This window comes from Nannospalax galili, unplaced genomic scaffold (genome assembly GCF_000622305.1).
Source record: "Nannospalax galili isolate Female #2095 unplaced genomic scaffold, S.galili_v1.0 scaffold312, whole genome shotgun sequence".
NCBI lineage: Eukaryota > Metazoa > Chordata > Mammalia > Rodentia > Spalacidae > Nannospalax > Nannospalax galili.
This window is the reverse complement of record NW_008335967.1, coordinates 7,733,330-7,743,807: the sequence shown is the minus strand read 5'-3', so window position 1 is coordinate 7,743,807 and position 10,478 is coordinate 7,733,330. Positions and strand designations below refer to the sequence as shown.

The window sequence follows — 10,478 nt, the reverse complement described above, 5'->3', positions numbered from 1 at the left end:
AAAGAAGAAAAATAATTCTTCAAAGCATAAAAATTTGCTCCTTAATAATTAGTAGATGTGAAAAACATTACTATTGAAATCTACCTGATGACTTTATATCCATGCTCAGACGCCAAGGAGCTCAGAAAGTAACCAACTCTGACTAGTAATAATCAGATATGAAGAGATTAGAAACGCATGCACAAACATCTTAATGTCAATTGCATTAAAAATGAATTTTTCTGTATAAAACTGTGTATTTTAATAATGAAATGGAGATCTTTTTTAAAGGTTAAAAACTCATTCAATTTTATGTCTTATAGGGTTTATACTGAGTACAATATTGTATAACTGTAATAATTCAACTGTAAACCTAAAAATTTACAGCCAATTTTGAAAGAGATGCATCTTAGCTCTGGAAACTATTATTGAATATGTCAATGCTGTTGTAATGAAATGCTTCTTCTAAGTATGTGGCTATTAAATAACTGAAAAAAAAAGATCTGAAAGATAATCATGAAAATATTAATGATGGTCCTCGGTATTATGATTACAGATGATTTTAATATTTACACCTTATTATACAATCCAACTTTTATAATACACTTAGAAAAATGTCATTTAAATACTTTTTTAATGTAATCAAAAGCCAAAACAAAAAAAGGAAAACATTGAATTCTCAGGGCCAAATCTACATAAAGAATAAATAACAGAATAAACTTAAACCAAGTGGCCCAAGACTTTTTAATTCTGACAGTGATTAAAGTATCTGCACATCTTTATTTCTTAAATATTTTATTATTTTTATTGTATGTGTATGAGTGTATTGTCTGCATGTATGTAAGCATACCCGTGTCATGCAATGCCTATGGGGGTCAGAAAAGGGCGTCAGATCCCCTGGAATTGGAGTTACAGACAATTGTTAGCCACGGTGTGTGCTGGGAATCAAATCTGGGTCCTCCGCAAGAGCAGCCAGTGCTCTTAACTGCTGAGTGATCTCTCCAGCCCCAGTATTTGCGTATCGTTATTTCTCACTCTCTAATTTGGGGGTACTTGCTCAGATCTGTTCTCTTCTTTGAAAATGCTCTAAGTCTGTGTAAGAAACATTTTATGACCACTACACTTACCCACTTGATCCACCTTCCCACTTCAACTTGCCACAACCCCAACCAAAGCCAATAGTTAATACAAGATCTAGTGGGACTAGCAACATCTTCCAGATGTTCTAGATACCATGAAGTGAAGAGTTGGTACCATCAAGGGCAGAAGTCATACTAAGGAAAACCCAAACCACATGCAAACTAACATTATAGGGTAGTAAGTCTTCACACAGGATGCTGGACAGAAGGTGTAGTGAAGAGCACTGAGAAATCACCAGCTGTAGAGTCTGAGGAAGAAGCTGACTGCTCAATTCCATGAGGCTCAAAGATTGTCAGAGAGGATTATCTTTAGTGGTAACTCCCTTTCCCATGTAATTGAGCTTATTTAGCAAGGTAACTGAATCTTTAAAAATCAAGTCATTTCTAACTAAAATATTCAAACAAGATTATTAGCAAACCTTTATATAAAAAAGATGGAGGGGAAATAGCAAATTCATACAAGATGAAATCAATTCTCAAAATTATTATGCTTTATTCTTTCTGAATAAAAATTCATACTTATAATGTGGCTCTGCTACACTGCAAAGCAAACATATCCCACTAATGGCTTAAAATCTATCATTTTAATAAATACTACTTCCTTCTTGTCAAGTGAAAATGGAATATAAAAAGAGTAGATTAGATTACTAGATTTGAAAATTGAATCAAGGCAGGAACACTGAAGAAAGGCTTGTGTCTTATTAAACTTTAGGTTTGGTTTCAGATATTAATCAAACAAAAGATGTTTCTGAAAAACACGAAGTAAAAATGTTTTAAATTAGCATGTAGATGGGCTAGCAAGATGGCTCAGAGGGTAAAGACATTTATACCAAGGCTGATGACCTCAGTTGGATCCCCAGAATATACAAGGTGGAGAGAGAAAACCATTCAGTTGTCCTCTGACCCCCACTCCACCCAAAACATTTTATATAGACTATAGAGATTAACTTAAAAAACTCACCTGTTCAGTAAGTAATATTGAGGTATTGCTGTATTTTTTACTTGTTTCTGATCCAAGAGTCACAAATCTTAAGAGAAATAGTGTCAAGGAGATGCACCAGATCACCAGCTCCCAGTTGTAGTGGCAATCCAGGAAGATCCCATGCACGTGGAGCAGCTGAAGGGTGTGAGAGCAGCATTGAGCAGCAGTGCAATGCCAGGGGTATCATGGAAATGAAAAAGCCACATTTCACATTGCTTATAAAATGTAGTATTAATTTTCACATTTGTTATTAAACATTTTAAGTGTATCAGAAGTGTAGAGAATGATATAATCAATAGCTATGTGTTTCCTAACTAGTTTTGTTGCATCCTATTATTTTACAATATTTATTTCAGATTTTTTTCAAAGTCCAAATTCAGTTAAAACCTTTAGATTTTCTTTGACTCTAATTTTTGAACCCTAATACTCTGCTCCAACTCCAAGGTAAATTTTATGTTTATCTTTTCTATTCAGGCTTTTAATAGTTTAACTAAATATACCTTTGGTATATTTTTTCTTTTCCCAGGATGGCCTTCTGTATGCTAGACAAGTGTTCTATCATGGTGCCATATCACCAACTATAAACATTCATCTTTAAACTATGCTATTTATTTATGTCTTGATTTTTTATCAATGTCATCTCATAATCCACATCATGCTTCAATTTACTTTTAAAATATGATTTTCACATGATTTCTTGAAAATTATTATTTTCAATGTGTATGCTTGTATTGCTTGCAATGTATGTAAATGCACCTGTGTCATGCAATGCCAGCAGAGGACAGAAGAGGGTGTCAGATCCCCTGGAACTGGAGTTACAGACAGTTGTTAGCTGCCATGTGGGTGCTGGGATTCGAACCAGGCCTTCTGCAAGAAAAGCCAGTGCTCTTAACTGCTGAGATATCTCTCCAGCCACCCTAATATGGTTTTTTTAAAAAGTGATTTAAGATGCTTTGTATAAAATACACAAAAATTCTCTAAAAAATAGAAAAAAAATTTTTTTCAAAAACATTTATTGATTCTCTTGGGGGAGGGCACATACTTGCCACAGTGTATGTGTGGAGGTCAGAGGGCAACCCTTGGGAGCTGGTTCTCTCCTTCCATCATGAGGGTTCCAAGGATCAAACTCAGATCCTCAGACTCAGCAGCAAGCACCTTTACCCATGGAGCCACTTTGCTGACTACAACTGACTTTTTATTCCACTGAACTTTGTTTCTAAGACTTACCCATGTTGAAGCATTCAGTTTTAAATTTGTTCATTTTAACTCCTATAATTTACTATAGGGAAGGAATTATTCATAATTATTGGAATGCTCCAATAACTAATATTTATGTTGTTGCCAATTTTCTTATTTCCAATAATGAAGCAACAGACTTGTGTTTCCTTGGACACATATGCAAAACTTCCTTTATGTACTAATATCTAGGAATAAAACACTAGGTCATGGAGAGATGAAGGAATACATCTTTATTAAATATTGCAAATTTATCTCAAACAGTTGTACTAATTTATACTCAGTCATGCTTCAAATTGTTTGCCCTCACTAGCATCAGTGAGTATTGACACATACCAATCTCATGGGTATAAAATAAATATCTCATTTTAATCTTAATGTTCCCTGATACTTATGAAGACAGTATGCTCCAGACTCTTATTTGCTACTGGGTTTTCTATCTCTGAGTTACTTTTTAAAATTAAAAAAATTTTTTTTTGTGACAGGGTCTCCCTGTAGTCCCAGCTGACCTGGAACTCGCTATGTAGACCAGGTTGGCTTCAATCTCAGAGACCTGCTTGCCTCTGTCTTCTGAGTATTGGGATTAAAGGTGTGCGCCACCATGCCCAGCTTGATTTATTATTTTTTAAAAATTTTATTTGTATGAGTGTTTCCTTGCATGTATGTAAGTGCACCCATGTGAGAAATGTCCATGGAGACCAGAAGAGGGTGTTGGATCCCCTGGTACCGGAGTTCCTGACTGTTGTTAGCCACAAAGTGGGTGTTGGGAACTGAACCTGGGTCCTCTGCAAGAGCAGTCAGTATTCTTAACCACTGAGGCCATCCTGCCAGTTCCACCTTTTTATATTTTGTATCTTTTTCCTATTGGGTTTTTTTTTTTTTTCTTGTTGACTTTACAAGTTATTTATAACATTCCTATTTTAGTTATGTGTTTTGGCAATATATTTTCCCAGATTCTATCTTTGTCACTTACAGTAACTTTTGTAGTCCATAAAGTTTTAAAATTGGTGATTGAATTTAAATTTTTATTTTTCATATTTAAACCTTTAATCTACCTAGAATTTATTTTTATGTAGGGTATGAAGTACTTTTAGTTAACGTCAATCTCATTTTATTTCCCTATAATGTAGGAATCTTTTGCACTGATCTGCCACTGTGGCATGTACTGGCCATAGATTTATAGAATTCTATTTCATCTACTGGTTATTCTACTTCGGTCTCAAAATCACCTTCCTGTAACCTTGAAGTCTATACTTTCTAGTAAGGCAACTTATCCTTCAAAACTCTCTAGACTATTCTTGTCTCTTGTGCTTGCTGAATAATTTTAGAACGTTTCCAAACTCCTCCTCTTCTTTTTTTTTCAGTAGCACATTCTATTTAATTGTATGTGATTATGATCTCAACCATTCCTTAGGGACAATCAGTGTGAATCTGAGACTTTCTATTCACTAGGATAGTTTGCCTTCCAGGCCTATACATGTAGCTAGGATTCATTTGTGGGAACACACACACACACACACACACACACACACACACACACGCACACACTGTTGCAACTGAGTGTAACACATATACCTTCTGTATCCAACAGGGGAAAGCAAACAATGGTTCTTTGACACCTCTACCTTTAAGACTGTTTCTGTTTGATTCTGAAGCTAAGAATAATTTTTACATTTAAAAAATATATATATTTTATTTATTTTTATTTTATGTATATGAGTGTATTGCCTGCATGTTTATGAGTGCACCTGTGTTGTGCAATGCCATGGAGGTCAGAAGAGGGCATCGGATTCCCCTTGAACTGGAGTTAAGGACAGTTTGCAGCTGCCATCTGGGTGCTGGGAATCGAACCCAGGTCCTCTGCAAGAGCAGTCAGTGCTCTTAACCGCTGAGCCATCTCTCCAGCCCCAATTTTTACATTTTTTTTTTTTAAAGAAAGAAGATAAATGAAAACACAAAAGTATTTCAGCAACTGTAGGTATCAGGTAAAAGCCTAAAATACTAGGTGGCCCTTTATAGAAAAAGCTTACTATTTCCTGGCTTGTAGAAACAAAATTGTTTTCATTAATGTTTTATGTATTTTTGTTGGTTTTGCTCTTCTAAAAAATACACAAGTTTAATAATGTCTTATTAAAGTCACTTATTAAGTCACTTGGATATTCCACACGGACAGCCATGAAGTAAGCCTACAATTTCGTTTCTCCTCTCAATGTTACACTATTTGTTTTTGCACTTGTCTATCCTGGTTAACATGCTGAGGGGAAAGTAACTATCTAATTCTTGATTTAAAGTGAACATTTCTACAGTAATATCATTATGTACAATGCTTGCTTCAAATTCTGAACCATATACTTTCATCAGATTAAAAGGGTGGTGATGAGGGGCTGAAGAAATGGCTCAGTGGTTAAGAGCACTGACTGCTCTTGCAGAGGACCCAGGTTCAGTTCCCAGCACCCACATGGCAGCTACCAACCATCTGTAACTCCAGTTCCAGGGGAATTTGATGCCCTCCTCTGGCCTCTGCAGTCACTACATGACTCGGGTGCACTTACATACATGCAGGCAATATACTCATACACATAAAATTTAAAAAGCATTAAAATATTTTAATGAAAGGGTGGTGGTGTATTTGTACGATCGTATTTGTATGATCAAAATATGTTATATACGTGTATGAGATTTTCAAAGAAAAAATTTACTAATTGTTTTCTTCATCTATTGAGAAAATTGTATGCTTTAACAAACTAAATGAGTTAATGACACTAATGGATTTTCTAAAGTTGAAAAGCTCTGCATTCCAGGGATAAACCACCATAGTCATGGCATATGGTTATAAAATTTGAAGCTTTTTCTCTGTAACATGTTGTTGGAAGATTTCATATCTAGGTTAAGAAGTTAACTCAAAGTTTTCCACTTTCATACTCTCTCTGGTACAGCTATTAGGGTTATATAGACATCATAAAATGAGCTAAAAAGGGACTGGGGAGATGACTTGGTCAGGAAAGTGCTGGCCCCGCAAGCATGAGGATCTGATTTTGGATCACCAACATCCACATAAAAGTCCACATGTTGTGGCACACATATGTAATTGAGAATCCATAATTCTCAACTGTGTCAGGAGATTACAGTTTAATACTGTTTTAAAACTTAAATTCTGTGGTGTGGTTCATAGGAAAGTTTTAAAAACCATTTTTGTACCTGAAAAAACATTCAATAATTCAGAGAAAATCAGTCATAATATCTCCAAATACTGTGTTCTTTCTTCCTAGAATTCTTATTAGACATCTCAATATATGTTTTGCATTTCACATCTCTATATTGGATTGTAGGCCATTTCCCCAATCTCCCAGTTCACTGAATGTCTTTTAAAATATTTTATTATTTTAATTTTTTTAAAATGTGTATGAGTGTATTTCCTGCATACATGTGAGTGCACCCGTGTCGTGCAATGCCGTAGAAGTCAGAAGAGGGCTTCGGATTCCATGGAACTGGAGTCAAGGACAGTTCATAGCCTCCATGTGGGTGCTGGAGATTGAACCCGGGGCCTTTGTAAGAGCAGTCAGTGCTCTTAACTGCCGAGACATCTCTCCAGCCCCTGAACGTGTCTTTTAATCTGTGATTAATTCTGCTCATTGTGTTTTTAATGCCAATGATTGTATTTTTCACTTCTCTGAAGCACTGTATGGCTCTTAAAAAAAAAAAACAAAAACTGGGGGCTGGAGAGATGGCTCAGCAGTTAAGAGCACTGGCTACTCTTTCAGAGGACCTGGGTTCAATTCCCAGCACTCACATGGTAACTAACAACTGTCTGTAACTCCAGCTCCAGGAGTTACCTTCTTGGGCATTGCATGACATGGATGCACTTACATACATGCAGGCAATACATTCATACACATAAAATAAAAAAAAAAAAGTATTTTTAAAAATCTGTGTTCTAGCCGGCATGGTGGTACATGCCTTTGATCCCAGCACTTGGGAGGCAGAGGCAGGCAGATCTCTGAGTTTGAGGCCAGCCTAGTCTATGTAGTGAGTTCCAGGCCAGCTGGGGCTACAGGGAGACCCTATCTCAAAAAGACAAGGAAAAAAAAAATCTGTGTTCTATTTTCACAGTGCCACTCATGTCTTTAATCATTTTGGGCAAACTTAGCTTAGCTCAGTCTATTAACTGACACAGCTGATGATCTAATCCTGCTATTGATCATGCTGAATTTGTACTTCACATCTTTGAATCTGAAAGGGCTTTATCTAGGAAATTCTGTGAGGTCTAAATCCCCCAGGGCAGTCTTGCTTTTGCTTCTTCCAGGTATCTAGGGACTGAGGACCATTTTTCATAATAGCTTCTTGACACAGAAATTTTAAGACAGATGTACATTGCCAGCTTGAACCCTAAACCTGTAGCAAGGGCAGGCCTATAATTACATATCCTTGCTTACTGCTGCTCTGTTCAAGACAGTAAAAAAATGGAACCAGCCCAGATGTCCATCAACAAATGGATAATGAAAATGTGGAGAGATCGACCCTCTGCGTGTCGCGGTGTACGACAGAGAAAAAATAGAGCAAGCGCAGAGGTGCATCAACAAATAGATAATGAAAATATGAGATATATAGACACACACACACACACACACACACACACACACACACACACACACACACACAATGGACTTTATTTAGTTGTAAAGAAAAACCAAACCATGAAGTCTGAAGGAAAACGGATTTGTATAGGGTAGTATGAAGCAGGTGACCCAAACTCAGAAAGACAAAAGTGCATGTTTTCCCTCATATGTGGTTCTTAGACTGAGTTGTATACATGTATGTGTGTGAGGTGGGAGGGAGTAAAACCTAAAAAAAACACAGGAGATCAAGAGAGGCTAAAAATAGTTAATGAGGGCCAGGTGTGGTGGTGCATGCCTTTAATCCCAGCACTTGGAAGGCAGAGGCAGGTGGATCTTTGTGAGTTTGAGGCCAGCCTGGTCCACATAGTGAGTTCCAGGACAGCTGGGGCTACAAGGAGACCCTGTCTCAAACACACACACACACACACACACACACACACACACACACACATACACACACACACAAAGTTAATGAGGACAGGGGGAAGATGGTTGGGGGCGAAAGGACCTGTAGGACGTGAAAGCGGAACAGAGATGGGGAGGGAGGTTGCAAGGGGTGGTGATGATTAGTAATGGCAAGGGGGAAGGAGATGGGGCGATTTACTAAAATACACTCTATTGAAAAATGCCACAATGGTATCTGATATCTTGTACGCTATTTTAAAAAATAAGTAAAGAACCTTGGTATTTATCTATTGATGACTTCATTTATACTTAGAGCAAGCTAACTCACCTGAGCACAGCAGATAAATACAACTGAGATCGTCAATAAGAAAGCAGATGAAACAATTACATCAACTGATCTCTGAGGACCTCGTCGCTATAGGAGAAAAGAGAAAACATTTTAAAATATACTTACTAATTAGCAGGTAATTTATATTCTTTTAATTTAGGTGATACAGGTTGGTCATAAGTTAAAATGCTAAAAATATACCTACTTGTCAGAAGAATTTTAATTATAAAGTCTTAACACTGTAATTTGGCAACACTGTAAACCTGGTATTTGACTAGCACAGAATTAGCACAACTTTTTTTGTTAAACACTATAATAATTTATTCAACAATTGATTCCTGAACACCTGCTAAAAACTAAGCACTGTGCTGGGTGCTAGAAATACAGCAGAGAACAAAACATACAAAGTCTCTCCCTTCCCAGGAAGAACAAGAGAGTGACACTAACCTCATAACCACAGACAGATGTGGTAAGTTGTGCTGAGTACTTTGAAGGAAAGAGAGACACAGGATGCTTTGAGATCATTGTCAGAGACACTAATTGAGATTTGGGGAGTTAGGAGTGCCAGCCTGGGAAGAGCTTGTTAAGGAAGTGATATTTTACATCAATCTAAGGGACAGAGGCAGGATGGCACATAGCACTGTTCTAGACAGAAAAAAGCATAAAGTATGGGGAATAATGGTAATATTTAAGGAATGAAAGCAGTTTAAAAGAGAGAAAAATGTTTTACAGTGCGCCAAATAGAGACAGGTGGATTACAGCAAGCCCTACATCATAAACCACATCAAAAACATAGTAAGATTTTGTTCTTTAAGAGTAATAAAGTACTTGCAAAAAGGTATAAGAATTATGCGATCAAATCTCCATTTTCAAAAGATCTCTCATGGCTGACAGAAGACAATATCAGAGGAAGGAAATCGTAATTCTGGAAAACAAGTTAAGAAGCAACATAGAAGCAATGTAGAAAATGACTATGATCTCATTTAGGGTGGTAAAGACGTGAACAGATTCAAGATACATTCTGGAAGCAAAAAGGATGACAATCAGTGATACACTGAAAGCCGTAAGTCAAGACAGAGATGTGCCTAGGAAAACTCCTAGTTTGAATTAAGAGTGAATAGCACATGGCTAACATTAAATAAATGTTTACTGAATAAAATCATCCATGTACAAAAGACTACAATACCTACTTAGGGTTGGGAATAAGGGGAGATTCTGAATAGATTATCATTAAACTAAGAAACAAATATATTCACCCCACCATAAAACAGAAATAATGTCATAATGAGAAAAAAAGGAGCCAATTTGTAGGATAATATAGACCAAGAGAGTTGAATTTAACAAGTCAAATTAATAAATAGAAATGTAAAATTTTAAAGTACATGGGGAAATAATCCTGTTTTTTTTTTTTTTTCATTTTTACTTCAAAATAAAAAGCATTAAAGATCTAGGTCAGTAGATTCTCAGTCTCTGGATCAATTTGAATAGCTTATACTATTTGCACAAACATCACATCCTTTAGCTTGCAAGAATACTCTTCCAATAACATAATAAATAATAAAACCACTGATATTTAATATAAGAAAATCCCCAGAAGAATTCAGGTATTTCCCTTTTCCCTGGAGTCTAGGTTTTCATATCTTATATTCACAAATAGAAAAATTATTTAAAAGATCAAAGAAGGCTGGGCGTGGTGGCACATGCCTTTAATCCCAGCACTTGGGAAGCAGAGGCAAGCGGATCTCTGTGAGTTCCAGGCCAGCTGGGGCTACAGGGAGCCCCTGTCTCAAAAA

The 10,478-nt window shown here is 36.5% G+C and overlaps 1 protein-coding gene across 2 annotated transcripts in view; it reads right to left on the bottom strand.

Moving 5' to 3' along the window:
- Phtf2 (putative homeodomain transcription factor 2) overlaps positions 1-10,478 on the bottom strand; it is a 139,284-nt gene that overhangs the window by 5,064 nt on the left and 123,742 nt on the right. For both annotated transcript variants that reach the window (XM_008830781.3, XM_029562365.1), the window contains 2 exons: positions 8,686-8,772; positions 2,080-2,235 (listed from right to left, as the gene is read on the bottom strand). In XM_008830781.3, the coding sequence (XP_008829003.1) occupies positions 2,080-2,235; positions 8,686-8,772 (243 nt within the window). The remainder of the gene's footprint in view (positions 1-2,079; positions 2,236-8,685; positions 8,773-10,478) is intronic.